Source organism: Cupressus sempervirens, chromosome 4 (assembly GCF_028749045.1).
Source record: "Cupressus sempervirens isolate cs-2001-9-10 chromosome 4, ASM2874904v1, whole genome shotgun sequence".
In the NCBI taxonomy this organism is placed as follows: domain Eukaryota; kingdom Viridiplantae; phylum Streptophyta; class Pinopsida; order Cupressales; family Cupressaceae; genus Cupressus; species Cupressus sempervirens.
Genome location: NC_143121.1, coordinates 269,206,014 through 269,227,200, shown reverse-complemented (window position 1 = coordinate 269,227,200; position 21,187 = coordinate 269,206,014). Strand labels below are relative to the sequence as shown.

General features: G+C 36.2%; 2 protein-coding genes across 3 annotated transcripts; both read left to right on the top strand.

The window, feature by feature from the left end:
• Nucleotides 1–185: 185 nt before the first annotated feature.
• On the top strand, nucleotides 186–20,934 carry LOC149561056 (F-box/kelch-repeat protein At5g15710-like). 2 transcript variants are annotated; one of them, XM_089823735.1, is made up of 3 exons: nucleotides 186–458; nucleotides 563–606; nucleotides 19,586–20,934. In XM_089823735.1, exon 3 carries the CDS (start codon nucleotides 20,326–20,328, stop codon nucleotides 20,788–20,790), a length of 465 nt encoding a protein of 154 aa, XP_089679861.1. In that variant the 5' UTR covers nucleotides 186–458; nucleotides 563–606; nucleotides 19,586–20,325; the 3' UTR covers nucleotides 20,791–20,934. The 2 variants fall into 2 exon arrangements, with proteins under 2 accessions (XP_089679861.1, XP_089679863.1); XM_089823737.1 differs by having other exon boundaries at nucleotides 19,586–19,954.
• LOC149561057 (uncharacterized) lies at nucleotides 17,725–19,245 on the top strand. The gene has a single exon (XM_089823734.1). It carries the CDS (start codon nucleotides 18,002–18,004, stop codon nucleotides 19,193–19,195), a length of 1,194 nt encoding a protein of 397 aa, XP_089679860.1. The 5' UTR covers nucleotides 17,725–18,001; the 3' UTR covers nucleotides 19,196–19,245.
• Nucleotides 20,935–21,187: the final 253 nt, after the last annotated feature.

Here is a 21,187-nt window from a genome sequence, read left to right as displayed (position 1 = left end):
ACCCATTCTATTTAACATTGTTGATAAACAATAAATTGGTAAAAAATTGTATGATTGATTCTGGCGCAACAGTAAATATTATGTCTGCTGATGTAATGAAGGAAATAGGACTTAAAGTTGATACTCCTTTTGGAAAATGTTATGCCATGGATAACAGATCTGTACCTGTAGTTGGAATAATTAAAAATGTTGAATTTCATTTTCCATCATTTCCGCATATATCATACAAAACTGACATTACAGTAGTTGAAATATCAGCAAGTTATGGTATGTTATTATCTAGGCAATGGTCGAATTTGGTTGGAGGTTATGTGCAGTTAGATATGTCTTATGCTACCATTCCTGTGGGAGGCAAGGAAATACAAATCGAAAGGGAACCCCAGTCATACTATTTGGTTGAAGATTACATTTCAGATCCTGAGGTTAACTTTTGCCATTCGAACATGGACAACTTCCAAGTAAGCATAACCAAACCTACTTCTAAGATTGTTGATCCAATTTCAATTTATGTAAAAGAAAATTTTAATGATATTTGGCAAATGTTTTTTGATGTCGCATGTAGTAAGGAAGGAAATGGGGCTGGCATTATTTTTGTTTCGCCGTCAGGTAAAACTTTTAAATTTTCTTTCTTACTAAATTTTGAATGCACTAATAATATTGCTGAGTATGAGGCGTTAGTCATTGGTCTTGGTATTGCAAAAGCATATAGGATTAAAATGCTCGCTGTTTTAGGGGATTTAGATTTAATTGTTTCACAAATTAGGCATAAATTTTCAACTAGGAACCCAAGATTAAAACAATATCAAAACTATGTATGGGATTTGATAGAATTCTTTGATGCCTTTTCAATCAAATGGTTCGATAGATCAACCAATTACCTAGCTGATATAATGGCTAATCTGGCTATTAGGCAAATGGATATCCCATTTGATGAAGTTATTCAGGTTGAAATGAAAAATAGACCTTCTATACCAGACAATGTTCAAAACTGGCAAGTTTTTGAGGACGATAATGATATCATTAAATTTTTGACTTGCCAAGAAGATTATGAAAATCAATTCATTGATTGGAATGGGTACATAGAAGAAGAAGACGGTAAGGAAACATTGTTTGGAAAGGAAATAATGCAATTAAAAGCCAATAAAATACCAAAAGGTCTAGTTGCTTTAGAAAAAATCTTTGACGAAAAGGAAAGTCCAAAAAATAGCAGATCTACCAAGATCCAAAATGAAATCGAGGAAATAAATTTGGGAAGTGAAAGCTCTCCCAAAAGGGTTTACATAGGGAGGAAGTTGTCATAAAAAATAAGGACTGACCTAATTACTTTATTAAGAAAATATAGATATGTCTTCGCTTGGAGTTATGATGAGCTTAAAGCGTATAGGGAAGATTTGTTTCAGCATGAAATACCACTTAAACCCGATGCCAAACCATTTAGACAAAGACAATGTCTGATAAATCCAACATTAGCTCCAAAAATGAAAGATGAACTCATCAAACTAAGAGACGCTAGATTTATAAAACCTATAAGGCATTCTACATGGGTTTCGAATTTAGTTCCAGTAAGAAAGAAGAATGGAGATATACGATTATGTATAGATTTTAGAAACTTGAATATATCTTCCCTTAAGGACAATTGTGCATTACCTAACATGGAGATTTTATTACAAAAGGTAACCGGTAATGAATTACTATCTATGATGGACGGATTCTTAGGTTATAATCAAGTCAAAGTTAAAGAATCCGAACAATATAAGACCGCTTTTACCACACCTTGGGGTACCTATGTCTATGCTAGGATGCCTTTTGGGTTAACAAATGCGGGGGCTACCTTTCAGAGGGCAATGGATGTTGCTTTTGATGGATTGATTGACTTAATCATGGTTGTCTACCAAGATGACCTTACTGCTTATTCAAAGAAAGCAAAAGACCATTGTAAGCACTTAGAGAAGATTTTCGTAAGGGCCCTTGAATTTGGAATTTCTTTGAATCCTAAAAAATGTCAATTCGGGGTAACTGAAGGAAAATTGTTAGGTCATATCGTCTCCAAGGAAGGGGTTAGAATTGATCTTGAAAGGGTTGTAGCCATTGATAATATTCAGATACCTAAAACAACTAAGGGAATTCAATCTTTCTTTGGGAAAATCAATTTTGTGAGAAGGTTTGTTTCTAATTTTGTTGAAATTGTCAAGCCTATTGCTAGGATGCTTAAGAAAGGAGCAAAGATCGCTTGGGATAGTGAGGTTGTGGGGGCATTTGCTAAGATTAAGCAAGCTATAAAAGAGGCCCCGGTCTTGAAATCTCCTGACTTTAAGAAGCCTTTCCAATTATTTTCATTCGCTTCTTACCATACCATAGCCGCTATTATCTTACAAAAGAACGATGAAGGGTACGAGCAACCAATTGCGTTCTTTAGCAAGAGTTTACAAGCTGCTGAATTAAATTATGACATCAATGAAAAACAGGCCTATGCTCTCGTTAAGGTAGTTAAATCCTTTCGACCTTACTTAGTAGGGGCTGAAGTTATCGCCTATGTGCCAAATGCTGCCATTAAAGACATATTTAGACAATCGGAAACCACTGGAAGACGATGTCGTTGGATAAATCAAATCCAAGAATTCAATATAGATATTCAGATTACTAAATTAGTTAAAGGGCAGGGTCTAGCTAAGCTTATGGCAGAGTCAAATTTGGAGGCCGTGCAAGTCAACCAAATTAGTGATGAACATGCTAAAGTTAGTATTGGGAGATGCCCTTGGTACACAGATATAGTGTATTATTTGCAACATACTAAATGTAGAGATAACTTAAATGAGAATCAGAAAAGGACCATTAAGTTACAAGCTGCAAAATATGTTTTAATTCAGGGTGATTTGTATTGGAAAAATTTGTATGGTGATTTATATATCTTATATATATTACTACTTATTATTATATTTTTATACTATCTCTAAGTTGTTCGTTTGGGGAGTCTCCTTCTCTTCGAGCACTTTATTTCTTTCATGATAGATTTTTAATTTTGACCCATTTACTGCATCGGTCACTTCCTTCCCATCCAACATCCATAATTTTGTTGCTCCGTTATAACCCACTTTACGAATTTTATATGGCCCTACCCACTTCACCGTAAATTTGCTTGGTTTGATTTCGTTGCACCCGTTATATTTTAAAACTAATTGGTCTGACTAGAACTTGTTTAGCTTCAAGTGATTGTCGTGTCATACCTTGCATTTGCACTGTGAAACTTCTGTTGCCCATTGTGCTTGTAATTGTCGTTCGTTAAGTTTATTTAGGTTGTGGAATCTTCCCCTGAGGCTTTCCATATCTCCCAACTTGTTTTCGATCGCTATTCGCAAACTTGGTACCATGAACTCCATTGGTACTACAACTTCCTGGCCATACATTAGTTGGAACAGAGTGTGTCTCATGGTGACTTTGTAAGAGGTATGGTATGCCCATAATGCCGATGGTAGCTTTTCCTCCCAATCCTCACCTCCAACTGCGCAAGACTTATAGATTATTGCAACCAAGATTTTGTTTGTGGCTTCCGCTTGTCCGGTTTCTCTAGGATAGTACGGGCTCGATAGAGAATGATATATTTTGAATTACATGGTTAGTAGCCAGATGACATGATTGAAAAAATATCCCCCACAGTCACTTGTCAACTATATTAGGATTTCGTACCTTGTGATGATTTGCTTGTAGATGAATCTCGTTGTGCTCACTGCAGAGTTGTCTGGTAGGGCTCGTGCTTTTACCCACTTGGTAAGGTACTTCGTTGCGACAACAATGTACTTGCATCTCCGGGTTTTGCTCACCTTGAGGGGTCTGACAAAGTCCAATGCCCAACATTCTTATAATTCTTGCATCTGTGAAGGGTTCAGAGGCATGAAATCCCTCTTCAGTGGCTTCCTAGCCCTCTGACATGTGTCACATGCAACGACCCACTCCCTGGTGTCGTTTTGCATGGCTGGCCACCATAATCTTGCTAAAAGTATCTTCTGTGTTGTTGTATCAGGCCCCATATGTCTCTTGCGGGTCCTTCGTGTGCAACCCGTCAATCAATTGGAACATTCGACTTTACAACACTAGTTTCTTCCTCTTGCTTGGTGACATTTCTCTAGGAAATTGCCCCGTCGACAGTTATTCCTTGATACTAGCGTACTAGGATGGTAGTATGGCAATCCAAAATAATTTTGCATCGGGAAAGTCATTGTTGACTCCCTTAGACGGTTCTCCCGATTTGATCCTCGATAGATGATCCGCACTTACATGGTTTTTCCCAGGTCGTACCACAATTTTAAATGTAAACTCCTGCAACAATAGTAGCCATCTACTTATCCGTCCTTGGATTATCGGTTTGTTCATGTGATATAGCAGGGCTTGATGATCTACATAAAATACAAATGGAGTCGCCAGTAGATAGTGTCTAAACTTCTGCATGGAATACACAATTCCAAGAGCCTCCTGCTCTGTTGTACTGTAATTCTTTTCTACCTTAGACAATAGTCTACTTGCAAAGTACACTGGGTGGTCTAGTCCGTGATCACCTCTTTGTGCTAATGTTTGTCCAATCGCGTAGTTCGATGCGTTGACATGTACATAGAACTCCTTGTCCTAGTTTGAATAAGCCAAGATAGGTGCTGTGGCTAATCGTGTTTTCAATCCCTCAAAGGCTTCATTCTGCTTTGTTTCCCATTTGTAGGGTTCTCCCTTGCAGGTTAGTTTGTTGAGTGGGCAAGGTGTTTTTGCAAAGTTTTTAATTAACCTTTGGTAGTATCTTGAGTCCCTGGAATGATTTTACCTCCATCACATTTTTCGAAGGTGGCATTTCGAAGATTACCCGGACTTTGTCAGGATCCTTCTTTAATCCCACTTTGCATACAATGTGTCCTAGTAGTTTCCCTTGCGGTACCATATATTTGCACTTCTTCGGGTTTAGTGCTAGTCTTGCTCGTCTACATCTTTCCATGCATTCTTTGAGTGCAGTCAGATGCTTGTCCTCCACACTAAAAACTGACCAATCGTCCAAAAATGCTTTGAAGTTTTTGACTGACATCTTCTCAAAGATGTGCAAGATAATTCTTTAAAACGTTGCCGGGGCGTTGCACAGATTGAACAACATTCTGTTGTAGGCGTATACCCCATCTTCTACTATGAAGGGTATTTTGAGCCTATCTTCTTCTGCGATGGATATTTGGTTGTATCTGGAAAATCTATCCATGGATGAATAAATTTCATGCCTTGTCACTTCTTCCAAAATACTGTCAATGAATGGTATCGGAAACGGGCCCTTAATCATTGCTGCATTCAAGCATCGAAAGTCTACACATCCTTATCTGAGTGGTGTCTTTTTCAGAGATATCACAATTGGGGATACTCACTCACTCGTCTGTACCCTAAAAATAATGGCTGCTTCAAGCATTTGATTAATCTCATCTGTGACCTATGCGGCATAATTTTTTTCATCCGGTATGGTCGCTTTTGTATGGGTATTGCTCCTATCAGAGGGATACAATGGACACATAATTCTGGCGGTACCCCTTTTAGGTCTTTATACGTCCACACAAAAGCATCCTTATATTCCTTAAATATTTTAAACGCTACTGCTTTCAAAACTCAATTCTAGTTATCTGCCACAAATATATTTTTCAGGTTAGCTTCGTCCCCTATGTTCATCATTTTCACTGTGGTTTCTTCGTAATTAATAGGCTTTTCGTCACTAAATGTATGTGCAGGTGTTTCGTCTATCTGCACTTCTCCTTTTACTTCTTTGTATTTCTCTGGGAATTCATTTTCCTCTCCTTTATTACCTTCTTCGACCCCTAACTTGTGACAGATCGAGAAGAGCTGATAATCCTCCATTTGCCAATGGAGTAGCCTGTTCACCAAATCCAAGTTGTCATCGTTGGACCGTCCTTCCATTCTGAGGATTCCTTCTTCATTTCCTTTGCCTTCGAAATCTAATGATGTTGCCTCCTCTCCTACCATTTGTGTATGTAGGTCAATTACAAATCTACGACCACCTCTGTCCATGGATAGTGTTTTTTTCCTAGTCATGTTTTACTTTTGCCTGTACTAGCCAGCCCCGTCTGAGGATGGCGTCGTACCCTTTTCTTTTCAACGGAATGAGCACAAAGTCCAGTAAGAATAGTTGTGTCTCGATCATTACAAGTTGTTCATCAGAGTCCCTAGGGGTTTGATCCCGTGTTGATCGACAGTGAGCAGTTGGAATGTAGGTGGCCATAACGTAGGTTGCCCCAACTTCTTCCATGTTTCTTCCGGCAGTACATTTACTCCTGATCCTCCATCTACAATGGTGTCTGTGAGAATGATTCCAAGAGTACCCATCTCTACTACTGCAGGTGTCTTCCTGTAGTGAGCGTAAGAAGCATTGGGTCCACTGTGGTCCTTCCACTTTCCCCTCATGTGTCTTTCATCACCTTTGGTTATGGTGTCATCTTCAGGATTATAGTTCATAACAGAGGCATTGCAAGAAGGTTGTTCAGCTTCACAAGAACCTCAGTTTGCATTACGTGCCGTATGATATCTTGTTCAGCCTAGTTCCTCCTTGAGGTGCTGACAGTGTCCTTTGCAAATTTTCAGCCTCCATTTCTTTTTCTAATTGTGGTCACGCTTGCTGCATCCTCTTCTTTTCCTCTTCCGGATCTGGGTACATTGTCATCTTCGCTTGTGCATGAGTGATGACTAATGTCTCATTAATGTTTCTATACTTAACAGGTCCACCCTAGGTTTAGGTCATTTTGAATCCTCATGGTCTCTAGGACCACACCATCTGCACAATAGTTGCAGTGTTCCCTTCGTTGTATAGTCTCTGGTGAAGTGGCCCTAGAGGTTGCACGCACAACATTGTATCATCGGCCATCCACTCGGATCGTATTGTATTCAACTACAACCCCTGTTATTGTTATTGTTGTTGCCGCCTCATCCTTGTGAGGTTCCAACATCATCGTTCATATTTGTTCCCGCTCCCGAGGTGGACATTTCCTACGTTAGTAATTCTTGTTGGTATCCCTTCGTTTTCATATTGAATGGGTATTCCTTGGTGGAATGTCCCACAATTTGGGAGATATCGCAAAATTGTTTCTTATGGCAGTAGCCCTTTGTGTGGCCCACCTCTTTGCAGTCCGTACATAGTAGTTCCCCTTCTCTTACTTGGCCAGGATTCTTTTTCATGTTTTTGAACTCTTTCATCACATGTAACATGTCCTTTTGTATTGCGCGAACCTTTTTACTTGATTCCTCGTTGCTGCTGCTTCCAGAGGATGAATCTTCTGAACCCGACGATTTGCCTTTCTTCTTTTTTCTCGTTTTTTGCTCACTCTCCAAGTCCATTGTGCGATTATATGTGTCGATGTATGATGCTAGAGGTACAATTTTCATCTTTTCCTGAGTGCTACTCCTAGCCCTTTGACGAACCACCTTTTCTTCAACCCGCCCGCTGGTTGGCTTTCAATTTTTCCTACTAGCTCCTTCAGCCTCGTGTATACATAGATTGTTTCATTCTTTCCTTGCTTGGTACTGTAGATTTCCGCTACTATCTCATTATCATCCATGAGTAGTCAGAAATCTGCTATAAATTCATTGTTGACGTCCAGCCATGAAGTTAACTTTTGTGGTTTAGCGTCCAAAAACCAATCAATCACTACCCCCCGTAGAGTAGTTGGGAACTGTCGGACCCAGTCATCTTGGTCCGTCATGCCATTTGCAGTCCAGGTTGTTTCACATGTTTTACAATGTCGAATTGGGTCAATTGTTTCATCGCCATTAAATTTCTGCAGTTTTCCTTTGGTCCTACCATTATTAATTTCTTTTGAATTTGTGGTATTTGTTGCGCACCCACGTTGTTTTTAGTACCTGTGTTGTTTTGCACAACCTTTGGACAACTGCGTTACTCGGTGTGGAGATCTTCTATAAGCAAAGGTGTTCGATTCTCTACTTTTATCCATTCGTCAGGTGTATCGGGAACGAAGAGTTCACCCAACACTTGCGCTCCTTCGGCCCCTCGAGTCGTGTGGGTTCCTTCCCTTCCGTTCGGATTCTCTACCCTTGGTGTATGCAAGTTTAAGAACTCATCCCTTGTCTATTCTACCAAATTCAATCTTTATCGCATATACTCAAGCAAATCCTCGTCACTCCTCAGTCTGCTAGGTGAATGCACTCCATCAGTTAGTGCTTCTTCACTCCCTTGGTGTTCTTTGACATGCTATTGAAACTTTTGTCTTTGCTCTGCTTGTTGTGTTAGAATTAATGCTTCCCTTGCTATGCGTATATCATCCTTGTCTTTTATTTTATTCCTATCTTTATTGAGTAGATTCGGCATTAAACTTCATAATACCTTTTTTGTACCAAATTCGACTGGCAATGACGCCAAATGTTTACTGTACAAGGTAAATGGATACTTATTGCATTAATAGACTAGAATTTAACACAAAACATAGACTTTTATTCATATAAGTAGATATGCAATTCCAATTACAATGATGTTTCATAAATCCATTCGGATGATTGACACATACTTTCTGAAGGGGTGACTCAACTGTCACGCGACCTTTCAGATACTAACTCAACCCGTAGGCTACAATATTGTCATGCCCAAAAATACGAGCGCAAAAACACACAACAAAACTTCTTTAAATTAATAATAATAAAATTCACCAAGGTTTAAGAGTTGAAAAACAATAACAGATTTACTATGTTTATCAAAAGTTTATCATCATGAGAAGAAATCCATTTCTATAGTTAAATATTCGTCATTAAATTGGTATCGCTTTTGATTTTCGTTATTTTAATTAGGTTACAACGATATTTTTAAAATATTTTGAATAACAATACAAATTAAATATGATTAAGAAAATATCATAATCTATTAATCTAACAACAAATTTACGAAGGTTCTAAAATTCTAATACTTTGCTCAGTAAACTCTTAACTATCAATCAATATTCGCTATAAAATCATTTAATCATTTAAACATTAATCTTCAAAAGAAAAAAAAAACTTTGAATAAAAGAAAACTAAACTATCGAAATTTAACTATCATAAGTTCTAAACTAATCATCATTAAGACTAATGCTAAGCTATATTAAGTAACTTATATACCCTAAAACTAACTATCAACCATATGAAAACAATGAACTAAAGCAAAACATAGAAATTAAATTAATTTATACATCTACTCATTTAAAGCAAAACTAAAGTGAAAATTTTTGCCATAATAAAAGAAAATTTAATCTAACTAAATTTAACGAATACCAAAACCCAAACTTAATTTATACTTAAACATACTATACTAACAAAAATTACTAACCTAAAAGTAACATAATTAATAACTAACTTTTAAAACAAAACAAACCAACTAATATTAAAACTATTAAAATATAACTATAAATATTTAAAAATCTCTAAACAATAATAACTACCTTAACTAAATCTAACTAAATCTTAAACTGATTAAAATACTAACTAAATTTGACAATGTGAACTAACCACAATAAAATTAAATTAAAACTAAAGATAAATTAACTAAATTAACATTCCCCATTCTAATCCTAATCTACTTTGTAACCTACCCCTACACCCACGTCACCAAAAATTTCCACCAAAACCCTTGCACACTACCTAGTACTTCCTCCTAAGCACTCTGCCCCAAAAACGCATGCGCTGCCCAACACATAGAAAGATGGCGCCCAAGGACAGAGGGTAGAAAGCTCGTCAGACGAGGGCAAAAAGGTAAGCAAAACAAAACATTTTTTTGTTAAAAATAAAAAATAAAACTAGCAACGTGCATGAAGATGACCACTTTAAACGTTTGCTCAAGGAAGTACATGTTACGTGGGCCTCAGTTTTGGTGATTTCAAAATTTGCATGGGTGGAAAATGCTTGGGTTGAAAGCCAAGTCAAAACACATGACCCCAAGACCAAGTTTTATCTTCATTTTATATCATTTTTATTCTCCTTTGTACACCATAGCATTTAAAACCTGCCAAAACTCATTTCGCCTAGGAAGGAGCAAGATGGAATTTAACTCAAAAAAGTTTAGTTGGTGGGCTTGCTAAAATAGGATAACAAAATTTAGCTATTTATAAGTATATTTCATTCATTTATATAATTAGCATTTATGAGCTTGAGAAATTCCATATTATTATATATATTTGTCTAATGACTGTTGCAGGAATTTAAAAAAACTAAGATATTTTCTCATACATTTTACAACATCTTGTAGGTGGGTATTTTGAACTTTTAGTTTTATCTTTTTTTCTTCCTTTTGAAGTATATGTATTTTTAATTTTTTTTTAACTTTCTAGTGATAATATTTGAATCCCATTTCAATAATTTAAAGAACACTTTGAGGGGGTAAGAAACATATATCTCAACTCAAAACTAATGGTTTAATGACAATTCTAATAGACAATTAAGTATACCTAAAGTAGGTTCATCCAAGGATTAAGTTTTTTTTTTTTGATTTAGTAAGAGGGGTTATATTATTTTTCAATAAATCTAATGAGACCTATTTCATATTAAATATACCAACAATTTGAATGATCCATTATAACTATAATGCAAGAATTGTTTTGCTTCCACTAATCCCGAAAACTGAATTTACATTCATAATATAAATTTCATTTTCAACGTAAAGAAAACTTGAAATTCTACTTAGTTAAACCATCATCATTTCATCCTATTTTTGATGTGCAATTCAAATAACTGAAATTACAATTAAACCACAAGATAAGCGATAATACTCAATCACCAATTTCATTGGCAAACCTGATTCAAAGGCTCAGCCGGGAAAGAACCAGGAAGAAAATCCGGCATCGTTGCCATTACAACAAAGTTTTGAGATACAATTTACATAGGATTCAATCCCGAATTACAACACTTAAATGAAATTTCCTTTGTGACCCTCAACAAGGGTCCCATATCCAATTCTGCAACACATTTCTTGAACCATAGAGGGAACAAAATCTGATCGGGTGACAACCAAGCATAACGAAGAGACAATCAACATACAAACTCATACATGGTTTACACAAAAGGATTCACAATGAATCAAAACTAGGGAAAGGTGGATTCTTCCAACTAGGAGAAGTCAAGCACAACACCAAACAGATGCCCAATCGGGGCTATATACCAAGAACTTCCGTTCTTCCATTTCAACATACCAGAATCATACAAGGTTTTTGCTGACAGGTAGGGGCCCATAACACCCTACCCTTTCTCCCTCTTCTCATTCTGAGAAAAGACTCTACACTGGTTGGAGTCCGACTAAACAGACCTTTCCCAAAATTGGTCACTTCTGCCCTCTCCAAGGGTGAGTAATACCAAAACACCCATGCAAGAAAAACCTCAAAATTGCAAACATAAACATGAAAGGAAATCATCCAACAATAACATGGTTTTCAAAGCTTCCCAACATACCCACAAACATACAAACATTGAAACAACAACAAGGTAGCATAAGCATAAATCAAGAATGAGATTTGAACAAGGGAGATGAGAATTCCAACCTTCACAAAGAGGTAATGGCCATGGACAAGTTTGAGTAGAGCTTCCCTTTCCTTCTTCAATCTTCAAGAACTCCTCTCTAAATGTAGAGATTGAGTAACAACCTCCACAAGTCTAAGAAGGGCCTCTAAATAAGCCTCAAACTCCACCACCCAAAAGGAGCAATAACTATTTCCACCCACTAGCAAATCTAGAACCTCTTAACTCAACCTACACCATGGTTAAACCCTAAGTGGAGATGAGGTGAGGTAACTCAAGATAACCATGGTCAATTTTCGCACAAAAGCAAAAAGAGACTTTTTGAGTGGTCTCAAAAGTCAACAAAAGGGGCTTAGGAGTTGGAAAATACCCCTAACCCATACCCATACCCCTTGGGTATAATTATTCCATGTTTTGAAGCTTTGGGAATAGGTTTAGAGCCAAACAAAGGCTAGGAAAACAAATTAGGACCCACTAACAACTCTTAAAAAATAGATTAAGCACTAATCCAGATTAGGGATGACTGAACTCAATTAAGAACCCAATTAGCAAACTGACACTAACTTAAACGGACTTAGGTCCAAAGGCTACACAACAACCCTAGCTAGCACGCAAAGAACATAAACAATTTACGAGTGTCAAGCGACACCAAAAGAACATAATTATGAGACATTCACATTTACTGAACCCGGAAAGATACATACATACATCTCACAATACAATACGTGAATTACGAACAACAAGGTTTCCAAAATTAACACATAGAGATCAGTTCTGTTCCTCCGTCGGTTTCCTTGACTAAAATATCTGCACACTCATTGCACACATCAGTAGTCCCGAAAATCACATGTACATATATACGTATTAGAATTTCACATAAATTGAACCATACATCAATCAAGGCTTCTTCCATCCTACTTAATTCTTAACCATTTAAAATCTCTTAAATCAAAGTCTCAATCCTACATTACTGATTTCATCAACATACATATATATGAAACATTAAATGACAATCATCAAATATATCTGAAAGTAACATCATACAACATGAAATAAATAAAGTATGTTCTAAGCATCAGATAATGTCTCGACATCTCGAGTCGTGAATATCAAGAGGATAAAGAAATAACTAAAGCTCCGAAGGGTTGGGGCGAGGTCTCACAAATATAGTTTTTACCGACGACAATTCACCCTTTTGAGACCTTTGATTTTCAACAATTTATTGGTGTTTGCCAAGATGGATTGAAATTGATCAAGGATAGAAGTACCTTCTTGTTGCAGTCATTGAATGGGAAAAGGGCATCGTTTATCAAAACCATCCTAATGATATTCTAGATCAAGAATATTATCATCATATTCAATTTGAATATCAGATGGAATTTGAAGCATATTAAGATCAAAAGTCTGCTGCAATGTTAACCTACAGTAGTCCATTTTCATAATATCCAACTTTGTCCGCATATCAATCCAAACGTCTTCTATATGATGGATATGAGTGAATGCTCTCTAAATTCTTGAATTCATCTCTCTATAATCAAAATCATATCTAGCTTTAAACTTCTTTAGTGTAATCAACTAAAGTTTTGCTTCTACAACCTTTGCTTTGTGTACTGAAAAATGAAATGTTCGTGTAATGACTAATCACCAAGGGTTTGGCAAAGGTGATACCAAAACCTGACCTATGCATAGTATTTTGATCAGACTGGACCTCCATGAATTGTCTAGCCAACTCTATTAGAATGATTTTGTCGATAGCATACCTACGTAAGGTATATGGTTCTCCTTTGAAGTACCCAACTCTCAAATAGGTAAAGGTTGGAAATTGAATAAAGATGCAACCATATTGATTAACCTTATCCTAGGTCTCATTAGACACTTTTTTGACAAACAATTGTTTACCAAACAAGCACCAGAAATGTCCAAAGAATGCATCTTGAACTCTTTTACAGTAATATTTACTATTTGTCAAGGTGATTTGATCATAATATTCCTAGACTGGAACTTGAAGACGATCTCCTTTGGTTGAAAGTCCTTAAAAAGATCCCATGGTAACAACGATGTAAACAAGGTAGGAATTCATTTAAAATGGTGCAGAAGTCCCTATGTTGAGCAGCTGCTCACAAAGCGTAGTACTGATAAACTCTCCCCAAAAAATATGTTGTTTATTATTAGCGATTTGAAAAATGAACTTGTACATCCATGGTTCAAAATCACTGAAATTCTTGATACCACATATTTTGTTGAGAAGGGTAATCAATTCTTTGTATTCTGGTTTAAAATTGGATTTGTGAATGGTTTTAGGCCATCTTGAGAAATTGTTCTCTTGGAATCCGCCCAATATAAATTAACAAATTTTTGATAAGTTCCCTTGTTTTCATTCCATATTTTCAAAGATGCTTCCTTTGTCAAATCCACACATTCTGCACTTTGTGGTACTTAAAAAATTTGTTCAATAACCTCAGGGTCAAGGCTAATAATTGCATTACCATTTGCATCCTTGATCGTTTTAGATTTTAGACAAACGCTTTGTACATCCTAGAAAAAATTTCGGTTCCAGGGCAGCCATAGGAAATGTAGACACCAAATGAATATTACTCCTTTTGATGCATGTCATCTCATGATTGGCAGGAGCTTCTATCCTTCACAAGAAATCTATCGTGTCCACATGCTCGATCTCTGTATCTGACACACTATCAAGAATAGACGTGACCTAAGATGGAGTTCTATGAGCCAACTCTTTATCATATTGAGATTTCATTTTTCTTTTTGATTTTGTAGATGAAGGCATTTTTTGTGCTTGTGTTGCAACATGAAAATTCCAAAATGTGAACACATCATTAGAGGACATTGCTTCCATAAAAACGTTGATTCTGCATCAACAACAAAGGTTTAGAGTATGGATTAGACACTTGAAAGATCTAATGTAATGACCTTGAGAGGAGATAGCATGCATATGCAAAGGTTGAAATGTGACTCAAGAAGATGGAAACATGAGATAGAAGTGAACTTTTATGGATATTCCTTAAGGCATGAAAGTTGAATGCATGGGAATGTGTGCAAATGATTTTTTTGACCTTTAAAGAGTAACCTTTAGTCAAAAATGGGTTCTCAAGATGTGATTACATGAAAAGTTAATTACATGCAAATGTGACATGCACTTGGGAACGAAGGATGAGATTGCGTGTAAATGTGGATGGAGGGTAAGATTACATGTAATTGTATGTAGAGAATGAGATGCAGTGTGTCATGACATGGGAAGTGGAATTACATATAATTGCTCTTGAAGTGTAATTGTGTATGAAAGGAATGGATGCAATGTGCCTTGGCATGTAATGGCGAATATGGAATGAAATGATGTACTTGCACGAGATGATGGAAGGTGGAGCAAAGTGAAACGTGCTCAAGTTCTTGGGAAAGAACTTGCAATCTCTTCCAAATGAACAAAAACAAGAAAGCAAGCAAGCAAACAACAAAAACAAGCACAAAAGAAACATGTACCTTTGATCTTAGACTCAAACATGTCAGCAAGTTACCTCAAAATGTAAATTCAAATTTGGAATTTGGGAAAAACTCAAAAATATGAAAATGAGACTTTTCATCATTTTAAAAGAAACAATGCACAATTTTAGGGCATCTATATAAACAAGTGTATAACATCAAGTTAAAACATGCATTAAAATAACAAGATAAGCTTGAATATTTAGCAAAATGAAAAATGTCCACTTCTTGAAGATTAATGAGCCAAAAATGAAGGAGAAAGAAGCTCCAATTTTGAAGAATTTTCGAAACAAACTTTGACCTCTTCAACCTTGTAATGATGAATTCAAAATGAGCAATGAAGAATATGGATGCAAAAATTGTACTAAAAAACCATCAAAAAACAAATCATTTTTGCCCTAAGACATGTTCTTGGACGTTTTTAAGAAAAAATGTGTTCTTGGAATAGATAGAGATGAGTTGTTTTTGTCATTTGATGGCAAAAATGTGATCTTAACATGCAACAACGTGGATAAAAAACCCAAACGATTCTTCTTGGGTCCAAAACATGATAAAAATTACCTCAATTAGACGTTTCTAGGTAAAAATGTGACTTCAAATCCTCATAAAATACAATGAGTTTTTCATGGATTTGGACACTAAATGCATGGGAATGCATTCAAATGCAAAAACGGCCCTAGGTAGAAGATTTCCTTTATTTGGAATGGATGGATTTGGAGATTTCAAAAAAAAATGTGTTCTTGAGGAGCGAATGCATGAAGTTTTCTCTTCAATCCAAGTTGTATGAAGAAATATGCATGTATTTGAAGGCAAATCACATTGTTGGCTAGAGAATGCATGTTTTAAAAACATCTAATAGGGTCCCCTTATTCAAATTGCACTTTTGGAGTGCATATGCATGTTTTGAAAACATGTAATAGAAGACCAAATGCAAATCGGACTTTTGGGAGTGCATTAAATGTTTTAAAATATGTTTACAAATGACCTTTAGGGAAAAGTTGCACTTATGAGGGGTCACTTCATGTTTTGAAAACACTTAAATATGCATGTCTCACTTTTGGGAAGTCATTGCATATTCGAAAACACATGCATTTACATATTTTATGTGTTTTCAATTTGCCTTTTTGATCAAAACCGTGGTCCCTAGGGGCAACTACATATTTTCAAGTAAATGTGCTTGTAGACATGCTATGCACAACTTAAATGATGAATTAAGCACATGTCAATTTAATTTTTGAGGAAATATCACTTAAATAGGTCATAGATAATATTTACACTATATAGATAAATATATAATGTGCAAATATCATTCAACAAGTAAATTTGCTAAGATGTTTGAATTAAAATTCAAAAACTAATTAAGCATAGGCTTAACAAGCAAAAAAATTAAAAAGACTTGATGAAAGCCTTCAATAAAAAGATTCATTATATCAATTAGAATCGATTGGTTGATCAATTCTAACCAATTAAATAATAAACTAAACTTAGAGAAATGTGAAATTAAGTTGGAAAGTTTTGTACTGTCACCTACATTTTGTGGTGAGAAAGTACAGGACAATAGGTTGTATCGTTGTTTGTCTCAATGTTAGTGGTTGTGGTCGTGTCCTTGGTTAAGTTCATGTCAGCCTTAGTGTTTGTGTCTATGGCCATATCCAAAGAGATTGTTGAACATAATGGCGTAATGGCGTGAAGGATTTCATTGATTTATGTCATTGGGATTCTAGTGAAGGCAATCACAATGTTTATATCAAAGGGGTATAGTGGATGTCTAATGGTAGGTTGGTGCGGAGAAGGTTTGATGCCAATTCACTTGATTTACCTGCGTGCTTGGCTTGGGCTCCTAGAGCTGATGACATTGTTAGTATGACGGATTGGTTCAAGACATAATTAAAACACGTGAAATCTGTTTTGTTTATAATTTAATAATCTCTTAATCTAGCTACACAATTTTGTTTTTGTTTTTCTAGTTGGTACAAACGTATGTTGAATAGAATCTACCAGATTGCCCCCTTAAATAACTGTTTAAGCTGTTTTATACTGGGGAGGTGGGCTCACCATCTTTTAAACAATAAAAAATAAAACATAAACCACGGATCTAATGTTTTGTTTACTTTTGCCTCGCAAAGACGAACGTTTACGTGGAGCCCTTGTTTCCTTTAAAAACAATTCAATCAGTTTTCCTTTGAAAAGAGACATTACATTTTAATAATATGGAAAGTCAATTCAGTTGAGCCGTTACATTTTAAGATATCATTGACTAATAAAGAAATGATAAAAATAAACTTCCTCGTTTGACTGGCCATCTTAAAAGACATTCTTACCTTGGAAGGCGCCCTCATTGTTCCTCGGATTAACCATGAACCTAGCTTTGTCATCAATCTTACCAGAAGCACTCGCAACTGCCTCCGAAAATGACCGGATCAGAGTTGGAAACGCCATTATTAATGGCTTGCGCGCTCGCTGCAGGAGCAGACGGATTGAGAAACGTACCAGCGGAGTGGTTTGAATTAAATGGAGGGAAATTCGCAGAGGATCCACCTGTATCGGATTGAGAAACGTACCAGCGGAGTGGCTTGAACTAATTTTAGTTTTTTATTAGAGGATCCACCTGTATAGGATTGAGAAACGTACCAGCGGAGTGGCTTGAACTAATTTTAGTTTTTAGAACTTAACTTTTTTTAACTTAAAGACATCATGCAATTTGATTGAAATAAAATTAATAATATTTGATTAAAATGGAAACATTAATCCTTACTAATAAGCTATTAATAGATGGTGAATAACATGCACATCATTGCAACAAAATATGCATGGACATTCACGAATTATCAAACTCTTCAATCCAACTAAGGACGATTAGACTACTCAAAGTTGTTCATCTCCAACGCGCTATAAAAAGCCGTAAGGACTGTGAAGCCCATATTGTGAAGAAGAAAACACTTTCTTAATCTAGGGTTTCAAGGAACAGAGGCAGCTGTCAAAACGGTCAACAGAAATGGAAGGAAATTCTCTTGCAGGAGAAATGGAGGAGCGTGGTCTATCTACATTGCCTCTTGATGTTAAAGAATTGATCTTTGCAAAGCTTTCTTTTGAGTCGATCCATGGCGCCCGAAGTGTCTGTAAAGAATGGAACTTTATTTTATCTTCTTCTAGCTTTCTTTCTTCTCTACCCCAACAAGATCCTTGGCTTTTATTCTGCGGTCAGGAAATTGATGGAAATTGGTTCTGTGTGGCATACTGCTTTTCGACACAAAAATGGATGACTTGCCCTCTCTCTTTTCTCCCAAATAATATCACAAATGTATCGAACAGATCGAAGGGGATATTGCTACTTCTAGAAACTTACACTTCACGATTACTTGTGTGCAATATACTCACGAGAACTTATGCGGAGATGGATTTGGATTTGTCTCAAAAATTTGTTCATATTATACAGGGAAGAAACAAAGAACCCTATTTGATAGCGTATTCCGACTTTGAAAGTTTTTCCTTTGAAATCTATCACTATTATCAAGGTTCATGGAGGTTCAAGTGTCAGTATGAAGAGGAAAGGGAGGATAATATGTTTGAAATGGTTGAGTGCAATGGTACTCTTTTCTGGATGGGAAGGTGGCCAACAACTATTGCAGGTTACAGAATTCAAGATGAGGGTTTCATCACCCCTGTTAGAGTACCTCCATTACCCAATGAAATGACTGATGATTTGAATTTGCATAGTTTTACCATGGCTCAACGAATGAGTTTGGATGGCTTTTCAATGGTTTCTTACGCTTCATCCATTCTTGTGGTGGGTACATTTAATGAAGAGCCATCTGCTGTACTTGTAATCAACACATTTCCTGGAGGTATCCAAATGTTTGGTGGAGATCCTCCAAATGGGAGAGGAATTGTTATCTGGGAGTTGTATGAGGAGGAAAAAGACGAGTCTGATTGGAATTGGAGAGAATTTGTAAGAATGTCTTCACAGTCACTCCCTGAAAATTTTCATCCAGATTGGTGGGAGCCAAAATGTGTTTGTGTGGGAGATTACTTGTGCTTCAGTGGTGAATGTGAAGCTGAAATTGCAACAGTGTTTGCATATAATTTAAGGGAAGGGATTTGGCAAACCCTTCCTCCCTGTGACAATCATCACATTAGCGAGACAATGATGTGGAGGATGATGTCATTTCAACCAAACTTCAGTATTTAGAAAAATCAACCTTTTTAGCGATTACTGTACTAGCACTTGTAGCTAGACGAAGATAATAACTTTGCTAGATTAGATTCATGCAGGATTTCACCTATGCCAGCAATTTTGATTATCTATGTTTTACTAAATTATTAGTAACCTATTGTTTTATTGTAATTTTTACAATTTATGATAATGGATCTCCAATCTTTATAGATTTAATTATTAGCAATTTTCATGGTCAGTATTTTAGATTTTGTATAATTGTTTATTAACAGGAAGTGAATTTTGCTCAACTTTTTATTGGAATAAAAACATTTTTGAAAATTTAAGATAACATAATTTTTGTGCTTGGTAAAATATAATAGTTGTTAATGGCTTGCGCGCTCGCTGCAAGAGAATTGAATGCAGGAGCAGACGGATTGAGAAACGTACCAGCGGAGTGGTTTGAATTAAATGGAGGGAAATTCACAGAGGATCCACCTGTATCCGTCGTACACGCAGGGACCACCAGCTGTCCGTCGTCATTGACATTCGCCTTGGTCTTAGCCACCTTGCCAGCAGGAGCAACCTAGAGGGCTCGAAACCGATACTAGAAAATACGCAGATTATAGATTTTGGATAATTTATTAGAGTTATTGAATGTGTGTGTGTGTTTAAGAATTTTTTTAAAAAGTAACTAATTTTAGTCTGTGTTTTTATTAGAATTTAACTTTCTAAACTTAAAGATATCATGCAATTTGATTGAAAAAAATTAATAATATTTGATTAAAATGAAAACTGTGTGTATGCATGTTTTAAGATTTTTTTTAAAAGTAATTAAATTAATTTTTTTATTAGAACTTAACTTTTTTAACTTAAAGACATCATGCAATTTGATTGAAATAAAATTAATAATATTTGATTAAAATGGAGACATTAATCCTTACTAATAAGCTATTAATAGATGGTGAATAACATGCACATCACTGCAACAAAATATGCATGGACATTCATGAATTATCGAACTCTTCAATCCAAACTAAGGACGATTAGATTACTCAAAGTTGTTCATCTCCAATGCACCATAAAAAGCCGTAATGAATGTGAAGCCCATATTTTGAAGAAGAAAACACTTTCTTAATCTAGCGTTTCTAGGAACAGAGGCAGCGATGAAACAATCGACAGAAATGGAAGGAAATTCTCTTGCAGCAATTGAAGGAGACATGGAGGAGCGCGGTCTATCTAAATTGCCTCAGGATGTTAAAGAATTGATCCTTGAAAAGCTTTCTTTTGAATCGATCTTTGCCGCCCGCAGTGTCTGTAAAGAATGGACCTTTATCTTATCTTCGTCCAGTTTTCTTTCTTCTCTGCCCAAACAACATCCTTGGATTTTCTTCTGCGGTGAGGAAAATGATGGAAATCGGTTCTGTGTGGCATACTGCTTTAAGTCACAAAAATGGATGACTTGGCCTCTCTCTTTTCTCCCAAATTTCGAGGGAGATATTGTCACAGATGTGTCAAACAGATCGCAGGGGTTATTTCTCTTTCGAGAAACTTACAATTCACGATTACTTGTGTACAATATACTTACGAGAACTCATGCAGAAATTGAATTGGATTTGTTTTTCTTTTGAAATCTACCACTATCTTCAAGATTCGTGGAAGATAAAGTGTCGATATGAAGGGGAAAGGTGGAAAAATGTGCTGCAACATGAAATGGTTGAAATGGTTGAGTGCAATGGCATTCTTTTCTGGATGGGAAGGTGGCCAACAAGTATTGAGGTTACAAAATTCAAGATGAGGGTTTCATCACCCCTGTTAGAGTGGCTCCATTACCCTATGAAATGATTCTTGATTTGCATGCTATAACTATGGCTCAACTTATGAGTGTGCATGGCTTTTCTATGGTTTCCTACGGTTCATCCATTCTTGTGGTGGGTACATTTCATGAGGAGCCATCTGGTCTATTTGTACTCAGCACATTTCCTGGACCTATCCAAATGTTTAGTGGAAATCCTCCAAACAAGACAG

Bases quoted from the DNA above. Each gene is read 5' to 3' on its own strand.
- LOC149561057 (XM_089823734.1), top strand. From the start codon at position 18,002: ATGGAAGGAAATTCTCTTGCAGGAGAAATGGAGGAGCGTGGTCTATCT.
- LOC149561056 (XM_089823735.1), top strand. From the start codon at position 20,326: ATGAAACAATCGACAGAAATGGAAGGAAATTCTCTTGCAGCAATTGAA.